The 23,331-nt window shown below is 39.7% G+C and overlaps 5 protein-coding genes across 30 annotated transcripts in view; 4 read left to right on the plus strand and 1 right to left on the minus strand.

Annotated features, from left to right (window-relative positions):
• LOC125754834 (zinc finger protein 345-like) overlaps positions 1–5,174 on the plus strand; it is a 113,818-nt gene extending 108,644 nt beyond the window's left edge. The window contains 1 exon segment of the mRNA XM_049108240.1: positions 2,115–5,174. Coding sequence (XP_048964197.1) covers positions 2,186–4,612 — 2,427 coding nt within the window. The 5' untranslated portion in view covers positions 2,115–2,185 and the 3' untranslated portion in view covers positions 4,613–5,174.
• The window catches only part of LOC112643367 (zinc finger protein 420-like), a 642,213-nt gene that overhangs the window by 221,129 nt on the left and 397,753 nt on the right, over positions 1–23,331 (minus strand). The gene's annotated exons all lie outside the window — the stretch shown is intronic.
• Positions 1–23,331, plus strand: part of LOC112643408 (zinc finger protein 736-like) — a 255,589-nt gene that overhangs the window by 43,970 nt on the left and 188,288 nt on the right. The window lies entirely within an intron of this gene.
• LOC112643415 (KRAB domain-containing protein 5-like) overlaps positions 1–23,331 on the plus strand; it is a 66,022-nt gene that overhangs the window by 19,904 nt on the left and 22,787 nt on the right. The gene's annotated exons all lie outside the window — the stretch shown is intronic.
• Positions 1–23,331, plus strand: part of LOC112643370 (zinc finger protein 91-like) — a 74,944-nt gene that overhangs the window by 18,972 nt on the left and 32,641 nt on the right.

Genomic DNA, 23,331 nt, shown 5'->3' on the forward strand with positions numbered 1-23,331 from the left:
AGAAAAAAGTTGAAACTGCAAATTATTTCAGGCATTTATAGTATTTAAAAAATTGACAATGCAATGTGTCGTAGAAAAAATTACTAGAAATAAACAATACAAATGATTGCCAACAAAACAACAAAAAAATAAAGATTGTGTAGGGTTTTTTATGGATGTCATCTGTAAAGAGATAAACTTGCATTTTCTTTTCCCATTTGGATTTATGTTTCCCATTTATGTTTTTTTGTTTTTTGTTTTGTTTTGTTTTCCCATTCAGACTAGAGTATCCAGTACTGTCTTGAATAGAAGTGAAATTCCTTGTTATGATCATACAGAAGAAGCTTACAGTTTTTTCCTGTTGAATATATTAGATTTCAGGTTTTCATACCTATATGGCCTTTATTAAGTTGAGGTGGTTTGCTTCTATTCCTACTTTCTTGAGTGTTTTTAATAGTGAAACATTGTGCAATATGCTCTTATTCTTGTTCTGCAGCAATATGATTGCCATTTTTGATCTTCATTCTGTTAATGTGGAGCCTTTAACTTGTAGTTTATGTTGAAACACCCTTGAATTCCAGGAAGAATTCTCTTTAATTGTGTTGTAAAACGTTTTTTTGATTCAGTGTGCTAATTTGCTTTTTTATTGTGGACTTTGTATAACTGCGCCTCACAGGTAGTACTTTGTAATCTTCTTTACTTGTACAGTCTTCCTTTGCCTTTGACAACCTGGTAACACTTGAATCACAGAGACTATTTTGATAATTTCCCTTCTCTTCACTCCCTGAAAATGTTGGAAGAGATTTGAAATACTTTTCCAGGGGACTCCTGGGTGTCTCAGCGGTTGTGTGTCTTCCTTTGGCTCAGGGCGTGATCCCAGAGTCTCTGGATTGAGTCCCACATCAGGCCTTGTGCATGGAGCTTGCTTCTCCCTCTGCCTCTGTATGTGTGTCTCTCTCATGAATAAATGACTAAAATCTTTAAAGAAAGAAAAAAGAATACTTTTACATTAAATCTCTGAATTATCCAGTGAATTCACTTGGAATAAAACTTTGTTGGAAAGTTTTTTTTGTTTGTTTGTTTTTGAAGATTTTATTTATTTATTCATAGGACACAGAGAGAGAGAGGCAGAGACACAGGCAGAGGGAGAAGCAGGCTCCATGTAGAAAGCCTGTATGGGACTCAATCCAGGGTCTCCTGGATCGCTCCCTGGGCTGCAGCCGGCGCTGAACTGCTGTGCCACTGGGGCTGCCCTATTGGGAAGTTTTAAATTATTTTTTCAATCTACTTAGTAGTTGTAGATCAGTTGTGACTTTTTTAATATTTCTTCAGGAAATATTTTTTGGAATCCTGAAATCTAGGTAGCTTACATCTTTTTTGAAATTTATACACATTTTTGGTATTTCTTTCTTGGCATATAGTTATCCATTGTCAGTTTTTATTTTTTGTGTTTTTATGGTATCAGTTAATACTGTCTCTGTCACTTCACTTCTGATTTTAATTGGCCTTTTTTTTTCATTCTTACTTGAATTTGTTAAAAGTCTGTCAATTTTGTTTATCTATCCTGAAACCAACTCTTCCTGTTGTCGATAATTTCCCTTTTTTTTTTTTTTTTTTTTAGTTTTTATTTATTCATGAGAGGCAGACAGAGAGAGGCAGAAACACAGGCCGAGGGCGAAGCAGGCTGCATTCCATGCAGGGAGCCTGATGTGGGACTCGATCTGAGTCCTGGACCACACCCTGGGCTGAAGGCAGCACTAAACCACTGAGCCATGCGTGGAGCCCGATATTTTCCTATTTTTGCTGTATCCGCTTTTGTCCTTTTCTGTTAATCTTTAAATTTCCTCCCTTTTTGCAAACTTTGCACTCTCGGTGCTTTCCTGATTTTTTGAGATATAAGAAAGTGATTTGTACTATAGCATGACAGTACTACAGCTATCTATGAGTCTATGTGGTCAGTACATTCTGTGTAAGTTTATGTGTCCATTGAGGAACAAAGTCCTGATGATTCCTTCTGACCATCTTGCTGATGTTCTCTGACTGATTTTCAGGTTATCTATTAGTGGTTGTCAGCATATTCATCTGAGAGTAGTAAGTGGAATAATTTTACAGTTCTCTTTCTTGCTTTCTTTCAGCCATATCTTCATGGGACACCCAGAGCTTGCTGTCAAAGCCAAGCATCGAAGCTTCTTTCCAAAAAGTGTCAATGGGTAGATTAAAAAATAATGCCGTTGAGAATTTACACTTCATCATAACAGACTGGGACAATGATGGAGAGAGTGAAGGGCATCAAAGGCATCATGAAGGACACAATGAAACTGAGACATCTGCCCATAATAAGAATCTCCCTGCCCAAAATGGTCAAGGATATAAAACATTTTCAGTAACCTCCCTTTTTAAGTCTGCTACTTCCACAAAGCAGTGCGTTTCTGAAAACAAAAGCTCAAATCAAATGTTCAAACTTACATATTTAGGGAACAACGATAGTTTAGAAAATCTGGGAAGTTACCTAGTCCATGCTGAAAATAATTATTTGAACCCTTGTGAAAAAAGAATTGGATTGACTATTCAGTCGAATATTTCTAAAAATCAGAGATATGAAAATGAAGAACAAAGTGCTAACCAGGATCCATTTGAGAGGTGTTTCACTAAGGAGTCGACCCTACAAAATTACCAGAGCCTGTTCAATGGAGACAGAGTTGCTCAATGCAGTGAATCTGAGAAAACATTTAACCAGGGCTCCAATGTTAGTCAATGTGTGAGGACTCAGCTTCTAGGGAACCATCATGAGGGTAGTAAATGTGGGGAAGTCTTTTATCAAAAGTCTAACCTTAGTACACAAAGTAGTATGAATACAGGAGAGAATCCTAAAAATGAATGTGAGAGTGCTCTTAACCAGTCCTCCAATGTTGATGATCAACAGAGAATTCATGTGGGAAAAAACCCATTCAGGTGTAATCAACCTGGGAACATGTTTTGTCAAGCATCAAGGCTAAGTATACATAAGACAGTTCATAGTGGAGAGAAAAGTGACATTTGTAAGGAATGTGGCAAAGATTTTGACTTGAACTCAGTACTACCTCAATGTCACAGAATACGTAATGGGGAGAAACTGTACAAATGTGAAGAATGTGGTGAAACCTTTAAGGTCTCCTTTTCCCTAAATAGACATAGGCAAATGCATACTGGAGACAAACTTTACAAATGTGAAGAATGTGGCAAGGCCTTTACACAGCACTCAAGCCTTACTCAACATCACAGAATTCATACTAGCAAGAAACCACACAAATGTGAGGAATGTGGCAAGACCTTTAAGACGTGTTCATATCTTACTCAACATCACAAAATTAACACTGGAGAGAAAACTTACCTATGTAAGGAATGTGGCAAGGCCTTTTACACTCATTCAGGTCTTATTCAACATCACAGAATTCATACTGGAGAGAAACCGCACAAATGTAAAGAATGTGGCAGGGCTTTTACACAGCCCTGGAACCTTATTCAACATCAAAGAATTCATACTGTCAAGAAACCTCTCAAATGTGAGGAATGTGACAGGACCTTTAGTACTCATTCATCTCTTTCTAAACATCACAGAATTCACACTGGAGAGAAACCTTACAAATGTACAGAATGTGGCAAGGCCTTTAGACATGGCTCTACCCTTACTCAGCATCATAGAATTCACACAGGAGACAAACCTTACAAATGTAAAGAATGTGGCAAAGCCTTTAAGCAACACTCACACCTTTCTACACATCATAGAATTCATATTACAGGACAATGTTACAAATGTAAAGAATGTGGCAGGGCCTTTACACGGTCCTGGAGACTTCTTCAACATCATAGAATTCATACTGTCAAGAAACGTCACAAATGTGAGGAATGTAACAAGACCTTTAGTAGTCATTCATCTCTTACTCAACATCACAGAATTCACACTGGAGAGAAACCTTACAAATGTAAAGAATGTGGCAGGGCCTTCACACATCACTGGAGCCTTACTCAACATCACAGAATTCATACTGGTGAAAAACCTCACAAATGTGAGGAATGTGACAAGACCTTTACAAGGCGTTCATATCTTACTCAACATCACAGAATTCACACTAGAGAGAAACCTTAGAAATGTAAAGAATGTGGCAAGGCCTTTAACACTCATGCAAGTTGTATTCAACATCACAGAATTCATACTGGAGAGAAACCTTACAAATGTAAAGAATGTGGCAGGGCCTTCACACAGCACTGGAGCCTTACTCAACATCACAGAATTCATACTGGCAAAACTCACAAATGTGAGGAATGTGACAAGACCTTTAGTAGTCATTCATCTCTTACTCAACATCACAGAATTCACGCTGGAGAGAAACCTTTCAAATGTGAGGAATGTGGCAAGGCCTTTAGCCAGCACTCAAGTCTTCCTAGACATCATAGAATTCATACTGGAGAGAAACCTTACCAATGTAAAGAATGTGGTCGAGCATTTCCCAGCACTCACACCTTACTAGTCATCACAGAATTCACACTAGAGAAAAACCTTAACAAATGTAAAGAATGTGGTGAGGCCTTTAATCACTATTCAGCCTTTACTCATCAAAGAAGTCCCACTAGAGCAAAGGCTTCAAAGTTGTAGGATTGTGAGAGAATGTTTAAGTTCTTTTAAGCAACAAGAAACTTGACTTGAATAGATAATGATCAATATTCTTTTCTTTTAGAGCAATTTATCCTTACTTTAAGACAGATTGTCCTACATCTAAAATTGTATACAACAAAATTATATAAAATATTCCTTGATTTTGCAATGATAAATGAGAAACTTAAAAATTCTCCAATGTCACTGTGGAGGCTGAGTAAATGAGGCCATTCCACCTTAACTTTAGCATTAGCCCAAGTACAGCAATGTCAGGCCCCTGTGATAAGAGCTGAACTTTACCTTACTTCGGTTACAGGAAAAAACAGCTTACAGCTTAACCCCCTAGAAAGTCCCATATCAGAATGAGAACAGAGATTAATGCCCTTGAAAGCCCCATATCAGAATGTAAACAGAAATTCCTCCATCCCTTCTGGAGGTCACCTAGACCAGCCCATAAAACTAATCTGGAACCCACCTCGGGGTCCAAGTCCCTGCCTCGCTGTTTCGGGTACACTTGGACCCAAGCTCAAGCTTGTAAATAAACCCTCATGTGTTTGTATCAGTCTCGGCTCCTTGGTGGTTTCTCAGATTCGTAATCTAGGGCACAACACTAACAAGGAATGCAAGGATTTTTATGTTCTTTTATTGTTGTCAAACTGTGAGAGCAAAATAACTCATGGAATGTAACAATAAAAGCTGAATAATCACAGCGTTAATGGAAAAGCGTAGTTTCACAGAACTACTTTTTCCCCTCATCCTATCTCTTCTTGATGTTGATCAAATTGTACCATTGGCCATTTAGTTTTCTTTTGTCTTTTAAAAGCCATATGCTTGTGCAGAGACACAGTTACCTGGTGTCCAATAAAGGAATGGGGAAGAGAAAAGTGAACAGAGGAAACCCCTTCTTGCTCTGGCTGGAGCAGAGTTGTAACATAGAAGTTTCCCTTTCTAGTAGACACCTCCTGTCTGGTGCTGGAACCCATCAGTTGTATCTTTCTCCTCTGTTTCCAGCTGTGGAAGTGTGTGTCTTTTTCCTTTATTGGATGCCCATCAAATCATGTAACCTATTGCATTGACAAACATTATTGTTCACAATAGTTTTTCATTAGTTTATTACATGTGGTTTGTGCTTCTACTTTAACTGCACTACAAAGCAAACCTGCCCCATCAAGTTGGAATTAATATGATCATTGTTCTCAGTCTTGACTCCTTTTTCTATTTTTTATTATTTTTTTTATTGGAGTTCAATTTGCCAACATGTAGCATAACACCCAGTGCTCATCTCATCAAGTGCTCCCCTCAGTGCCTGTCACCAAGTCACCCCTAACGTTTTGACTCATTTGGGTTTTCCTTTGGCCATTGAGAGTGCCAGCATCTCCTAGCTACCTCTTCTCAGAGGTACCAGGTCCCCAACGACAGCACAGAAGTAGCACCAAGAGTGTCAGAAGAAGCAACTATGAGAGGATTTGTAAGTACTGCTCAACTCTTACTCCACATTAGGTAATTCATATCAGAGAAATGAAATATGTGTAAAGAATGTGGCAAGGCCTTTCAACAACAGAAAACCGTGATTACTGATCAGAAAATGTATAGTGGAGACGATTTTACAAGTACGAAAGATTTGGCAAGCCCACTAACCAGTACTCAAGCCTTACCATCTTAGGAAAATCATTAGAAGGTCATTACATCTAGATAAACCTCTAGACTTACTCAACATCATAGCTATCATACAGAAGAGAAACCATAAAGTGTAAAAGTTGCAGTTCCTTTAACTGGAATTCAGTCCTGAATCAGTATCCCAAAATGCATACTAGATTCAAAACCTACAAAAAGATGAATGAGGAAAGACCTTGTTTTTCTATATAGACTTTAGAAAACATCAGAGATTACAGAAAGGAAAGTAAGTTGAAAGACCTAAATATTTAGAAATGTACTTATTGAACATCTAATGTCAATAAATGTCACAAATCAATACAAAGCAGTATATCAGTTACCCTTTTTAGACAGTACTTTATATCAAATACTTACAAGTAGGGCAGTCCCGGTGGCTATCGGTTTAGCGCCGCCTGCAGCCCTGGGTGTGATCCTGGAAATCCGGCATCAAGTCCCATGTTAGGCTTCCTGCATGGAGCCTGCTTCTTCCTCTGCCTGTGTCTCTGCCTCTCGCTCACTCTCTCTGAATAAATAAATAAATAAATAAATAAATAAATAAATAAATAAATCTTTTTCAAAAATACAAGGAATACCACAAAGTTAAACATGAAAATGATATATTGTGTTTCAAAAGATACAAGGGATGGATTTTTGCAAAGGTATAATTTCAATGTGCTTGTTTTACACTGACCCTGTGTGAGATAGGTGACTAGTACATATTAATGCATTTTTTTTTTTTTGAAAATTAACGGATGCCTAGTTGGTATATGAAATTATATAGCTGACTTTTGCTGCATCAAAGATGAGATGCCCTTCTTTCTTAGGTGGGGCTCATGCAGACCTCATTTCCCATTGAAATGAACAACAACATGATTTAGAATATATGAAGAAGATCTAAATGGAGATGCTGTTCATGGTTATAACATTAATGTAAGTTAACATGAAATAAGTTTTCAGAATATCATTCTCCATTCATTAAAACTAAAATCTTTCTGGATAGTTTAAATAAAATGGTTAGCTAGTTGGTCTTTATGGAAAAAGAGGTGGCAGTCCTGGAAAATACTGATGAATCTTGATAATAGCAATGGTTATAAGTTGAATTCTTAACATCAGGTGGTGTGGTTCCAATGAGGAAATCAGCACAGATACCACAAAGAGAAGAGATAAGTCTTCCCTATGATGGCATACACCTGGAAATTCATATTTCTTATGAGTTCTCTCAAGCCTGAAAAAGTTTTAACTGGAAATCAAGCAGTTAACAAGTTAAAATCAACTGTTAAAAGAGGTCTTTCTTTAAGCCTCTAGGTAACCAGAAAGTAAAAACCTGTAGACAATACATAATAAATAGGGAGAAAATAATCGAAGTATACACCCACAGAAAATAACCAAATCACAAAGATAAATAGCAAATGAAGAACAGGGCAAGTATTTCTAAAACAGACAGGAAACAATGAAAAGAATGACAACACTAACTCCATACCTTAATCAGTGCTTACTTTTTTTTTTTTTCAGTGCTTACTTTAAATATAAAGGGACTATATTCTCCAATTAAAAGGTATGACTGGCTGAATGGAAAGAAATAGAAGACCCAAGTATATTTCCCTTCAGCCCAAAGAACACACTCAGAGCGAAAGTGCAGTGTGATAAAAGATATACCATGCAAATAGAAACCAGATGAAATCAGGATGGGTATGCTTACATCAATCAAAGTAGACTTTAAGTCAAAGACTAGGAAGACACGGCACGGGTCCTTATAAAATAAAGTGGTTACATCGTGCAGTGTTTTTAATTATGGTGCATTTGGGAAAAAAAGATTTACCCCATTCCAGTTTTGGTAGGACTCAAATAGTGTGTTTATAACTCTTGCAATACCCCTATGAAAAACAATGTACTTTCCCATAAATTTTGGTGGTGTTTTTCCAGGTACATCAATTATAGCTTATGTAATTTTTTTATTTTTTAATTATTTTTTTATTTTTTTTTATGATAGTCACACAGAGAGAGAGAGAGAGAGAGAGAGAGAGGCAGAGACATAGGCGGAGGGAAAGCAGCCTCCATGCACCGGGAGCCCGACGTGGGATTCGATCCCAGGTCTCCAGGATCGCGCCCTGGGCCAAAGGCGGGCGCTAAACCACTGCGCCACCCAGGGATCCCCAGCTTATATAATGTTTATGAACATGTGTATCTCCTGTGTCCCCTAAATGACTAGTCAATACTCAAATACCTACTTCTGTGCTTCGAGGTTGGGAAAAAGAGAACACTAAATGACAATTGGAGAAGGAGTTACTGCTTCCAGATTTTGATGTGTGTGGAAAAATATTGTTGCAATGATAATCTTGGTAATTACTGAAAGAAGTAGTCAATGGTTTATGGAAACCAACTAGTATGGGCTAATCAATCTTTTCCCCACAGTATTCAGTTTTCTAATCTCTGGCTATTATACATTGCAGATTTTTTCACATATAATTTGATTTACATTGTTCTCTGCTATTTAAAGTCTCCAAATAACTTACTTGTCCTTTCTGGTAGGTTATCATAATACCCCTTTGTAAGATTCCTGATATTATTCCTGGGCAGCTATTCTTTATATACAATGCAAATGACAGGCTTTGTATGGGTCACCTTTACAGTGCTTCTGATTGTGGCTTTAGTTCAACTTGGATTCTTTCTGAAATGTACATCTTCACGTAAGAAAACCTTACATTATGCTTTGATTTTTAGACTAACTACATTACATGTGACTAAAGGTTTTATACCCTATATGTGCATTTATTGAATATAAAACATTTACTCATTTATTGTTGGCAAAAGCTGGTTAAGCACATGTACTTACAAGTTTGTATTAAAGCTGTAGGTTTGTGTATTTATTTAGTGTCTGTATTAAGAGGACATTTACTTCTGATTATTGCTTTTTTGCTCCTTGAGCTACAAAATACTGTTTGTGCATATATTGTGGTGTCGATTCGGTCAAACGTTGGATACATAGGAGTCACCTACTTTTAAAAATGAATTTTATTTCATACGTAGTAATCTTTCACAGTTTTTCAAATCAATATAACCTACTTTCCCAGAATAAAATAAAATGAAGGAGTTAATTCGACAGAAGGATGTCATCTTTAGAATAGTTATGTACCCAACATAAAAGTACCCAAATATATAAGCAACAATGAACAGACAAGAATAGAAAAAGAGACAGCAATACAAGAGCAGGGACTTCAATTGTGCACCTTCAATATGGGTCCAAGATTATCAATAAGGAAGTACCAGACTTCAATGATAATTTAGCAGATTGACTTGAAGCACAGGATTTAATGTTAAACACAGAAAAGAAGGGCAGCCCGGGTGGCTCAGTGGGTTAGCACTGCCTTCGGCCCGGGGTGTGATCCTCGAGACCTTGGATTGAGTCCCACGTCAGGTTCCCTGCGTGAAGCCTGCTTCTCCCTCTGCCTGTGTGTCTGCCTCTCTCTCTCCTTCTCTCTCTGTCTCTGTCTCTCTCTGTGTGTATTCTAATTAGTGAATAAATAAAATCTTTCAAAAAATTAGTTAAGTATATATATATAAAAAAAAGCACAAATGAAGTTACTAAGATCTATAGTCCTTTGCTCTCATTTATCATATTGTGGGTTTGGGGAATTGTGAGCACCAGCCCTGAAGAGATGAAAGGAAGAGCCACTCAGAATCTGATGTCCTCTAATCGGTCCTGGGAAGGGAAGAGATCCCAGAGCTAGGCCAGACCTGGACACAGCCTCAGAAGGGGGTAGATCTGGTTGGGCTAGGGAGGGATCTGGCGGTAGACTCTCATATCTCTGTCTCTATCATTGCTAAGCCTGTCCAAAGAAATTCACCACACAGAGTTCATATTATTTTAGTCTGGTCTAGTCTCTTTTATTTCTATTTTATAAAATAAAAGAAAAAGCAACTTAACATAAATAGAGTTTTCTAGGACGCTTATATTAAAAATCTTTCCTTAAGAAGAATGTCAAATAAATGCTGCTGGTATACTAATAAAAAAGTCTTTGGTCCATGGATGACCCATCAGGGATGACACCAGAACTCACAGGATAACACAGACGGAACCTGGCCCAACTGAAGCAAGGTTCCCTGTGTAACACCTCTCCTCACAATGACTCCACAATCCTGAATTCAGCAAGGTACCCACTTGCTCTAACCTAAATTTTCTGGATGTTCTTTTTCTTTTCTTTTTTTTTTTTTTAGATTTATTTTGTTTTAAAGAATTTATTTATTTATTCATAGATACAGAGAGAGAGAGAGAGAGAGAGAGAGACATAGTGAGAGGGAGATGCAGGCTCCATGCAGGGAGCCCGATGTGGGACTTGATCCCAGGAATCCAGGATCACATCCCAGGCTGCAGGCAGCACCAAACCGCTACACCACCAGGCCTGCCCTGGATGTACTGTATCATGAGTCTTCATCTGTTTTTCTTTCTTTTTTAAAAAAAATTTTATTTATTTATTCATGATAGACACATAGAGGCAGAGACATAGGCAGAGAGAGAAGCAGGCTCCCTGCATGGAGCCTGATGTGGGACTCCATCCCAGGACCCTGGGATCACAATCTGAGAGGAAGGCAGACACTCAACTGCTGAGCCACCCTGGTGTCCCTTCATCTGGTTTTCTCGTGACCAGATGCCGCAAAAAGAAACAGGTTCTATCTGTTTATATCTGTACACCTGCTTGGTCAGTGTTGTTCACTTCCCTCCACATGATCTAATGAAAAAGAAAAATTACAATGGTGGCAGACAGGGGTATAAAAATTGACAAACATACTCCCAAGGACAAGAATCCTTGGGGTAGCTGTCATCTCAGAGAAGATCTCGGTGAGATACTGTTCCTATGAAGGTGTTGGCCTTTAGGTTGTGTGTGCACAGAATGACAACCAGAATGAGTCCTACACATGAAACATCTGAGGAACATCTGAATGCTGCATGGAGTTAGTCTATGTGTTCCATACAATGTATAGCAGAACAAGATCCAAAGCCTATAATGTTTGCGATGTATTTGTTGAGCTTCCTGCCCAATGGACATATGGGAACTGTGGTATTTATCTGCTCATGTAGAATCTGGCACAGGATATTGGAGCAGCCAATGGAAACTATGGCTGTGACTTAAAGCTTCACACACCTGGAATCTGGGGACTGATGGTGATGGCCTAGAAGACATCCAAGGGGCCAGAGTTGCCGATGGACACACCTCTGGACACAGTGAAACTGGAAAAGAGGGATGCCTCTCTGGCTCAGTGGTTGAGCATCTGCCTTTGGGTCAGGTTGTGATCCCAAGGTCCTGGGATCAAGTTTCACATCAGGCTTCCTGCAAGGAGCCTGCTTCTCCCTCTGCCTGTGTCTCTGCCTCTGTGTGTGTGTGTCTCTAGTGAATAAATAAATGTAATCTTTCAAACAAAAAGAGAAACTAGAAAAGAAGTCTCTATCCCAAACCATAGAGAAAATATTTCAAAGGCTCCCAAGGTGTGTCAGGTTCCACTTGAAAGTTATGACCAGGGGACCTGGGTGGCTTGGCCATTAGCGGCTGCCTTCGGCCCAGGGTGGGATCCTGGAGTCCTGGGATCAAAGAAATCAAGGGATCCAGTTCCACATCAGGCTGGAACCTGCCTGCTTCTCCCTCTGCCTGTGTCTCTGCCTCTCTCTCTCTCTCTCCCTCTCTCTCCTTCTGTGCGTGTGTGTCTCAGGAATAAATAAATAAATAATTTAAAAACAGAAAACAAAGTATGACCAACAGGTAGCTACACTCATTGACTGAGAAAAACCCTCTAAACTTGCCCTGGTTCCATTGCATTACAGCAAAAAAAAAAAAAAAAAAAAGACATAAAAGATGTAGAATCCTGCAATTTTGGAGTGAAAATTTGGACCAGATTAACCTCTTCAAAGTGCTATAGGGTTAGAACTATCTGCTGTGAATCTGATACTTATTGGGATTTTTTTTTTCATTATATAGATTGTCATCTTATGTCTTTAATGTTTTTATGGTGTATAAACCTCTGGGTTTTTTTCTTTTTTTTTTCTGTTATATATATATATATATATATATATATATATATAATTCAAAGATTTTTATTTATTCATGAGACACACACACACAGAGGCAGAGACACAGGAATAGGGAGAAGCAGACTTCATATAGGGAGCCCGATGAGGGACTCGTTCCCAGGTCTTCAGGTTCAGACCCTGGGCTGAGGGTGACGCTAAACTGCTGAGCCACCAGCGCTTTCCCAAAAATATATAATTAAAAAAGATCTTTCCCTCTTCATTTCTAGGGTTTCTATGTAGTAAGCACTCTCTGATGTTGAGGAAGTGTCAATTTCGGGGTGAAGACGTTACCACATTCTTTACGTTTGTTCCAGGTGTCTCCAGGCTGTATTCTCTAATTTATAGTAGGTGGTGGCTCTAGTTAATGATTTGGCTATATTCTCTACATTTGTAGGGCTTCTCCCCTGCATGTATTGTCCTCCATCGAGGGAGACTTGAAATCCAGACAAACATTTTGCCACATATTTTTTACATTTTTAGGATTTCTCCCAGTATGAATGTACAAGTGTTCAAGTGTTTGCTTAGGTTGTAGTTCTGTTTAAAGGCTTTGCTTATATTCTCTGCATTTGTGGGGTTTCTCCCCAGGTATTCATACTGTGATATCAAGGAAAGTCTGAGCAATAATTAAAGGCTTGAGCAAACTCCTTACGTTGTAAGGTTCCTTCCCAGTTTGTATTCTCTGATGCAAGAAAGGTTGGAGTGCTTATTAAAGGTTTTGCCATTTTATTTACCTTTTTGAGGTTTCTCCCCAGTACTCCGGATAGAGACTTTGCACATTCCTTTCATCTGTAAGGTTTTCTCCATTATACACTTTTGGATGTCAAAATATTTGAATACAGGTTAAGGGCCTTGCCACATTCCTTATATAAGTAAAGTTTCTTCACAGTATAAAAACTTTTTGTTGAGTGAGTTTTGAAGACTGTTTAAAAACTTTGCCACAGGGATCCCTGGGTGGCACAGCAGTTTAGCGCCTGCCTTTGGCCCAGGGCGCGATCCTGGAGACCCGGGATCGAATCCCACATCAGGCTCCCGGTGCATGGAGCCTGCTTCTCCCTCTGCCTGTGTCTCTGCCTCTCTCTCTCTCTCTCTGTGACTATCATAAATTAAAAAAATTTTAAAAATTTTACAAAAAAACAGAAAAAAAAACAAAACAAAACTTTGCCACATTTGCTACATTTGTAAGTGTTCTCTTTGGGAGAGAATCAATGATATTTAATAAAGTTTGAGCTTTGATAGAAAACTTCTCCAGTTTCTGTAGAAACTGAATTCTCTGCTATTTATTAGGATTTGACCTGATGGTTAATATTTTCACCAGATTCATTGCATTGCTAAATGCCATCCCCATGGTAAATATCTTGGTAATTGTTGAAGTTAGAGTCCTCACTAAAGATCTTCCTAAGTTCACAATGCATGAACACTGGCTCCAAATTACCTAGTATGTGATACTACTGAATAGGGATTGGTGGATCAAGACCTTCCAATGAGGGATCCTTGGGTGGCCCAGCGGTTTGGTGCCTGCTTTTGACCCAGGTCGTGATCCTGGAGACCCGGGATGGAATCCCACATCGGGCTCCCGGTGCATGGAGCCTGCTTCTCCCTCAGCCTGTGTCGCTGCCTCTCTCTCTCTCTCTCTGTGTGTGACTATCATAAATAAATAAAATTTAAAAAAATAAAAAAGACCTTCCCATGAATATCAAAGTTGGAGACTTTGGAACAAAGAGGAATCATTTGTGGGTGAAAGGACAATTAATAAACCCTCAAAACAGGACTTCTCGAATTGATATTTAGAAATTTTATCTTCAGGGACGCCTGGGTGCCTCAGCTGTGGAGCGCCTGCCTTACACCCAGGGCATGATCCTAGAGTCCCGTGATCGAGTCCCACGTCAGGCTCCCTGCATGGAGCCTGCTTCTCTCTCTGCCTATGTCTCTGCCTCTGTCTTTGTCTCTCATGAATAAATGAATGAAATCCTAAAAAAAAGAAGGAGAGATTTTATCTCCATTTGTAAATTTCTAGTAATCAGAAATATTTGAATAATTAATCCAATTCTATTTTTGAAATTATTTGAACGATTGTTTTCAGCATTGAGTATGTGACTTTCCAGGTTTACCAAATTTTGTTTTGGAGCATACGTATGTTTAAAACGTGGTTTGGGTCCTGGCATTCATAAAGACATTGTTCTGCAAACATAGCTGTCATAAAGTAAGATTTTTCCCCCAAATGTTTTAGATCCTTGATCTCTCCTGGCAGTAAGGATTTCATTATGGGTAAGTACTCCAGTTTCGTTCTATCCATCATAATATTCCTTCTGCTCTTCCCACTCCCCCCTCATCTTCCCAGTCTTTCACTAACTCAATTCTCATGGCCACAGTTTCCATATCGTCCCAATATAACCCACCCCATGGAAAGAATCTTTGTCTGTCTTTGTCCATAGCACAAAGTGTGATGAAAAGGCATAACTGAAAGAGATTAGATTATTCCGCTTACTATACTTATGTGCATATACTATAAGGTGCTAATGTAAAAAATTGATGCCCATCACAGGACATGAGCAGATTAGAGGAATAAAAGCACCAAGACTTTGCTCCTCCATGGAGAAACAAACTGATGAGACTGCCTTTTGGAGTGCTCCAGAATCCAGCTGGGAGAACACAGTACCCCCAAGGAAACACAAAATGAAGAAGAACCATATGAAAGAGGGACAAAAAGGTTTTTATGCTTGCTCACCACTCACCTGGCACTGCATGGCAAGATTGTGAGAAAACTCTCAACTCTGCTCAGGAAAGAAGACATGAGTGACCTGTGTGGGCCGTGATCTACTTCATTGCAGCTGCCTGAGGGGACTTGATTCTGTCACACATGACAGCAAGGGCAGAAGGAATGGCAGCATATTAAGTATTTCTGCAAACACCAGAGAGATGGCAGAGCTAAAATCAAACATCAGGGAGAGAAATGTAACATATTCTAAATAGGAACCAACAAACATTTCCTTAATTGGGAAATTACAAAATCTCAGACTTTATACGTCCTCAGAATATGTTGAATAGGATTCAGAATTTACTAGCACAACTGACTTTGTCTTCTTCTATACAAAGCAAATTCAGAAAGCCTGGGACCTGGGGCTGGTTTTTATATTCCCAAATATGGGACATCTGGGTGGCTCAGTTGGTTGGGCAACCCACTCCTGGTTTCACTCTGGTCATGATCTGGGGCTCATGGGACTCAGCCCCCACGTCAGGCTCCATGCTCAGTGAGGAGTCTGCTTGATATTCTCTCCCTCTCGCTTTGCCCCTACCCTGCCTCTATCCCTGCTCCTCTCTCTCTCTCTTTGGGTGGCTCAGTTGGAAGTGTTGGAATCTGATTTTGGCTCAAGTCATAATCTGAGGGGTGTGAGATCAAGCTCCCATCAAGCTCTGTGCTCAGCAGGGAGTCTGCTGAGGTTTCTCTCTCTCCCTTGCCTTTGTCCTTCTCCCCATGCTCACTCTCTCTCAAGTAAATAGATGGGTTTTTAAAATAAATACACAAATACGTACAAAATATTTTTAATAAAATAAATAAATCTTAAAAAAATAAATTCTCAAAACAGTGCAACACCCTAAAGGCATACAAAAAAAAACAGAAAAACATGTTCCAGTTGAAAGAACAAGATAAAACTCCAAAACTGACCATAAATGTATATATAACTAGTCATCACCTGACAAAGAATTCAAAATAAACATCATGACAATGCTCATAAAGGAAAAAGAGAAGATCAATAGTTTTCCTGATATCCTATAGTTACCTACGCATGACCTAAATAAAAATTCAAACTGACAGTAAGTATGCAAATAGTAAAACAAAAATTGGGAGCAAAAGTGTCCAGTAAGTGTATTTTAAAAACCTGCAAGAGATGGGTGCCTGGCTGGCTCAGTCAGTAGAGCATGTGACTCTTGATGTCATATACTCATATATTCTTTACCTTTGAGGCAACAAGATGGCATCTGGTCTATAGAACCACTATCAATACTGTGTGTTTCTCCAAAATAAATTGTAAACTGAAGGTGTCAACAGGATACATCCATGTTTAAGGACTGAATTCATATCATACTACATAAGTTGTGTATATTTGTTACCTGGAATGGTTGTGTGGGTTAGAAATGCACCTTCATATTCTTTTTTTTTTTTTTTCACCTTCATATTCTAATGTGAATTAGAATTTCAGAACAGTGATTTGGAGTTCTTGTTAAAATGCAGGCTCTAGGATCCCTGGGTGGCTCAGAGGTTTAGTGCCTGCCTTTGGCCCAGGGCGTGATCCTGGAGTCCCGGGATCGAGTCCCACATCAGGCTCCCTGCATGGACCCTGCTTCTCCCTCCTCCTGTGTCTCTGCCCCCCTCTCTCTCTATGTCTATCATAAATAAATAAATAAATCTTTAAAAAAAAGTGCAGGCTCCGATTCAGGAGTTAGGAAGGGCACTGAGTCTACATTTCTAACAAGAAATTAGCCTATACATAAAGGAATACACTTTTAAATGACAAAGAGGTAGAATTCCAAGGAAAGATTTATCCCAGAACATGAAATGAATGGGTTTTATTACAATTATAGGTTTTACAGGTTAAAGTGAGAAAGGCAACAACAATACTTTCTGAGCATTACTAATTACTAGATTCTCCAAGTTCCATAGATCAACACACACACACACAGACACACAAACACACACACACAAATACTCTAGGAGATCAAACATATTTGTCCTCTTTTGAAAAAAAAATTTTTTAATGTATTTATTTGACAGAGAGAGAGAGCACAGCAAGGGGAGCAGCAGGCAGAGGCAGAGGGAGAAGCAGGCTCCCCACTGAGCACGAAGCTTGATGCGGAGCTTGATCTCAGGACCCTGAGATCATGACCTGAGCCCAAGTTAGATGCTTAACCGACTGAGCCACCCAACTACCTCTCCTCCTCTTTTGAGACTATTTCATCACACATCCAGTAAATGTAAAAAAACAGATTTTAACCTAGGATCTCTGACCTAGAATTTATCTACCAGAGATCCAATCAAGATAGAGACTGCTGTAAAATTATGTTCATGACAGTTTTCAAACCTCAGAACAGTGATGAAAACAAGAAGATATCCACAGAAAACTGATCTACCTTTTAATTTTATGCACACACATAAACTTTTATTTATTTATTTTAAGATTTTATTTATTTATTTTGGAAGTAGAAAGCACAGGGGGAGGAGCAGAGGGAGAGGGACATGCAGACTCCATGAGCACAGAGCCCAATATGAGGCTCTATCCCATACCTCTGAGATCACAATCTGAGCTGAAATCAAAAGTTGGATGCTTAACCAACTGAGCCACCAGGTGCCGCACACAGTTAACTTTTCAAAATAGTACACACATTAAAATTGATAGAGTAGACTATTGTCTTGATGACTTAAGACCTATTCTCAATGGCACAAAATTTATAAATCTATTTGTGGATGATTATGTCTCTGTCATTTATTCACACTCTGAACATATATTCAGAATGCTATAAAGAAAATAGCTAATATTTCTGAGTCTTTTATTTCATTGAATTTTTTTTGTTTCTATCATCATTTGTGTTATATCTTAGGATTCTTTTCAAAGATTGATTGATTGATTGATTCATGAGAGGCACAGAGAGAGAGAGAGAGAGAGAGGCAGAGACACAGGAAGAGGGGGACGCAGGCTCCATGCAGGGAGCGTGACGTGGGACTTGATGCCCGGTCTCTAGGTTCACGCTCTGGGCCAAAGGCAGGTGCTAAGCCGCTGAACCACCTGGGCTGCCCATATCTTAGGATTTTAAGACACTCCAGCATGTTAACTCTGTGATTCATGTTTTCTTTTTCTAAAAATTCAAAAAAGTAAAATATGTGTCTCTAACATGAGTGTGAAATACAAAGAAAACTTAGAAGTTGGGGACCTCACTGAGAACCGCCACTCCCAAAAGTGAGTATCTCAACTACACAGAAGAGAGCACTTTCATTTTCCAGTGGAAACTACATGCAAAGAGAAACTCAAAAGAAAAGTTTCCAATTTGAGTGTGAAGGCTTCTGCACATCTTTCTGTAAATCCAACCAATCCTTATGAATGACTAAGAGAATATTCATATTATACAGGAGGAATGTGGCAGTGCTCCAAGCCAAGTAAGAAAAGTTAATATCACCTGTAATAAAGCAAATATGTATCAGAGGCACACTGGAGGATACATTATCATGCCTATGTTCTTGTGGGCACCCCAAAGGAAATCAGAATAGGAACCAAGTAAAAGAAAACAGTGGATTCATACAAACTTCAAGGCCTAGGGTGCCTGGGTAGCTTAGTAGGTTAAGCATCTAACTCTTGGTTTCCGTTCAGGTCATGTTTTCAGGGGTTGTGGTATCAAGCCCTGCATTGGGCTTTGCATTCAGCACGGAGTCTGCTTGAGATTCTCTCTCTCCCTCTGTCTGCCTCTCCCCTTACTCCAGGGCACATGCAGGCCTTCTTTCTATCTCTCTCAAATAAATAAATAAATAAATAAATAAATAAATAAATAAATGAATGAATGAATAAATAAATAAATAAATAAATGAATAAATAAATCTTTTTTAAAAATTCAAACCCCAAATAGCACCCATATGCCATGACCCTTCCAGACTTATGTAGAGGAGACACTGTTAACTCCCCTTGGACCTAAGCCAGCACCCAACTCTAATAAGTTACTGAAGAGCCCTCATGCTTCACCCTGGCCTCACTTAAAATCACCTGGAGCACTTAATTAAAAGAACACTGTTGTTCCCACCAAGACTCTTTGACAGAATCTTGGGGGAGAGCAGCAGTGATGATCATACCTGAAACTCCACGTGCTCTTCTAATGGAAAACCTGGGCCCAGAACCGCTTAACTAAGGCTTCTCTAGCTCTAATGTGACTAAAAGTTTACATGTTCTCTCATCCTCCCTAAGACATTGTGGTGCTGTGGGTTTGGACTGGAGCCCATGAATTGGCATCATAAAAGTGCTGTGCTAGTCCTGATGTTGCACCACATAAATCCAGAATCAGTAGTACTAAGCTAGAGAAAACAGACACAGCACACCTGAGCCACATATACCCACCATCTTGTCGTAACACAAGTGGCCTTGGTTTCCAGTGAAGACCAGGAATCACAGTCCTGAAGCATTACATTCTTTGCTGAGACTTTGAAGTTTACAGAACGCTTGAGAAGGCTCTGATGTCTTGTTATTCAAACCCAAGTTCAGCTGCTCCATAGTTAAAAGCCAACACTTGAGAGACTGTTGTTGGTATTGGTGACCTTAAAAATAGACACTGCCACTTATTTTACAACCAAAAGACGAGTTTATTCAAAAGCAAAGGAAAATATCCTGAGCTGGGACAAAAAGCAGCTGCAAAATCATAGGCATGCCTATAAGAAAAAGAAGAGGCACAAAATTTTTAAATTTATTTATTTATTTGAGATAGAGTAAGAGACAGAGGGAGAGGAAGAAGCAGACTCCCTGCCGAGCAGGGAACCCAATCCCTGGACCCTGAGGTCATGACCAGAGCCAAAGGCAGACTACTCAACCTACGGAGCCATCCAGGCACGGTGAGGTACAATTTTTTAAAAATAAAATAATAGGGGATCCCTGGGTGGCGCAGCGGTTTGGCGCCTGCCTTTGGCCCAGGGCGCGATCCTGGAGACCCGGGATCGAATCCCACGTCGGGCTCCCGGTGCATGGAGCCTGCTTCTCTCTCTGCCTGTGCCTCTGCCTCTCTGTCTCTCTCTGTGTGACTATCATGAATAAATAAAATCTTTAAAAAAAAAAAAATAAATAAAATAAAATAAAATAAAATAAAATAAAATAAAATAAAATAATAGAAAGAGTATGTAGGGAAGGTTGTGATGAACTTAAAGTCCTTTGAAGTAACCTGGGAATTTACAATGTGATTGCTTCTCATTGCTGGATCTCTTGCCCAGGATGATGAGAAAAGGGGCTCCTTTGGGCTGGGGTCGAAGAGCAATATCCAGATCCAAGGTTTAGCCCATGTAAACCCAAATCTATGTCTTTTTTTCTCAACTTTTTATTTTAAGTAAACTCTACACCCAACATGGACCTCAAACTTACACCCGCAAGATCAAGAGTCACATTCTCCACTGACTGATCCAGTCAGGAGTTTCAAGTCCATCTCTTACTGATGAGTCTACAATTAACTTCAAGTGGGAGGATCAGAGCTCATGCTGCCAAAACCTCCCAGCTCCATTTTAATGAGGTTTCTCATTACCAAGTTTGACATTTCCCTTTTTTTTTTTAAGATTTTATTTATTTATTCATGACAGAGAGAGAGAACGAGAGACAGAGACAGAGAGACAGAGACCCAAGCAGATGGAGAAGCAGGCCCCATGCAGGGAGCCCGATGCGGCACTCGATCCCAGGACTCCAGGATCACACCCTGGACTGAAGGCAGGTGCTAAAACGCTGAGCCACACAGGGATCCCCCCAACATTCCCTTTTTAATCAGGATCTTTCCTTAAAAGCATCACTGATGCTTTCAGTCAGGTTCTTTATCTTTAGTGGTTTTGTCTCTCAGTGCCAGGAGGGACCTTTCCTGGTTGTCATGTCTCATGTCAGAGGGAAAGTACATAGGAGTTGGAAAGAACGTAAGGCACATTTGAGTGACAGGGGGGGTTACAAGGGAAAAACTCTCAGGTACTTCGTATCTGATTTTGTATCTTCTCAAGATTGTGAGTGTTGAGCCAGCATCCCCTCATTGGACAAATATTTTCTGCGAAAGATTGATAGACAACAAGTACAAATCAAAAGTAAATGACAATTCAACTGTGTATTTGTTCTAAACCAGGCCCCTGGCTCTGATAGTAGCCAACTGAAAATATTTGTTGGTACTTATCTGGACTTCGGAAAGAATTGTTTCTCTCCATGCCACCTGGAAGTCACCTCTTACAACGGCTGTGAGGTAAACTGGTGTAATACTATATGAGGGCACTGAATGACATAACATAGCATATTTGTGAACATAAAACCATGTATAAACACGAACCATGAATAAATGAACTCTTTGGTAGGAATAGCAAAACTTCAAAGATAATTTAAAAGAGTAGTGTTATCTCAGAAAAGCTGTTTAGAACCACATGTGTTATCCCTGATACTCTTAAAAGTTTTGAATTCAGAAACCATGCTCTTGGATTAAAATCCAGAGTTGGTGGGACACCTGAGTGGCTCAGTGATTGAGCGTCTGCCTTTGGCTCAGGTCGTGATCCCGGGGTGCTGGGATCGAGTCCCACATCTGGCTCCCAGGGGGGAGCCTGCTTCTGCCTCTGCCTACGTCTCTGCCTCTCTCACTGTGTCTCTCTTGAATTAATAAATGCAATCTTTAAAGAGATAAAAATTAACCAAATCAAATCAAATCCAGAGTTGAGGGCTGTCTGGGTGGCTCAGAGGTTGAGCGCCTGCCTTTAGCCCAGGGCATGATCCCTGTCCAGAGATTGAGTCCCACATGGGACTGCTTGCATGGAGCCTGCTTCTCCTCCCTCGGCCTGTGTCTCTGCCTCTCTTCCTGTGTCTCTCATGGGTAAATAAACAAAATCTTGAAAAAAAAATATGGGATGCCTGGGTGGCTCAGAGGTTGAGCATCTGCTTTAGGCCCAGGCCTGATCCCGGGATCCTGGGATCGAAACCCACGTCTAGTTCCCCATGGGAACCCGCTTATCCTTCTGCCTCTCTCTCTCTGTGTGTCTCTCATGAATAAATAAATAAAATCTTTAAAAACAACAGCAAAAATCCAGAGTGGGTTGGTAGCTCATTAAGAGAGAAACTTGGCGAAATCTGCACCTTATTAACCTTCAGAAATGTGCACCGAATCATAATGAGGCTTTTTCCAAAAAGGTCATAAATAAAAGAGGTTTCTGCCTCCTGCAAGACATTGGGAAGTATATGTCCAGGGCACTTTCTATCCACAATAGAGTTAGAAGAAGCCCCAGTGAGAAAATGATGTGCCTGTCCATCCAGGGAAATCTGTGTCTCCAGATATTGTCTGCTTCAATTCAGGGAAACCTTTACCCTCAGATCCCCAGATGGTGTGCAGGTCCAGTCAGGGTTTGGTTTTTCCCTTCTTCCTCTCTTTCTTCCTCTTCTCTTTTTCAGATTTTATGTATAAATTTGCAACAGAGAAAGACAGAACATGAGCAGGGGGAGTAGCAGATGGAGAGGGAGAAGCAGACTCCCCACCGAGCAGGGAGCAGGTTGAGGGTCTTGATCCTAGGACCCTGGGATCAGGACGTGAGTCTGAAGGCAGACACGTAGCCATCTGAGCCACCAAGGTACCCTGATGCTTTCTTTAGACCTGTCACTTGGATACAAGAGTTTATTCTCTGCTGTTTGGGAGCAGTGTAGGTTGTTCAACGGGACCGTGTGACTATTTCTTCAGTGGTCTTACCTAAAAGACAGTAGCAGAAATGGCTCTGAGGCCAGGGGGATATCACCAAGCCACATGGTCCAGTTGATGGCTATAATTGCCTGTGGGCAATATTTTTGTCCCTATGTTTCTGAGTGAGCACTCCAAGGTCATTTCCTTCCCCCTTGCAAAGAAGAAAAAGGAAAGTTGATAATTAGGATATCTGAAGGTAGGGACTCTTTTAGACTTTTTTATTTTATTTTATTTTATTTTATTTTATTTTATTTTATTTTATTTTACAGTCTCAAAGGCTATGTCTTCCTCTCCTTTCTAAATAATAGGGTTAGGTTAGTCTTTTTTTTTTTTTTTTCTTTTCTTTTTATGTAAACATATACAGACTGAGACCTGAAAGAGAAGTTTGAAATCCAACTTTGACAATAACTAGCAAAGTCCAAGAAATCCTCAAAGTTGCTGCTTAGTTTTAAGTTTGGGGAAATTCAGGATGCCTTGAAGTCTGCCAAATCCAAATCTAGTCCCTGTTCTGAGAGCAGGTACCTTAAATATCCAAGCTAAGTGTGAGCAACCTGTAGGGTATTTGGGGGGGAGTAGACTTTAAGTC

Source organism: Canis lupus, chromosome 1 (genome assembly GCF_003254725.2).
Source record: "Canis lupus dingo isolate Sandy chromosome 1, ASM325472v2, whole genome shotgun sequence".
Classification (NCBI taxonomy): Eukaryota; Metazoa; Chordata; class Mammalia; order Carnivora; family Canidae; genus Canis; species Canis lupus.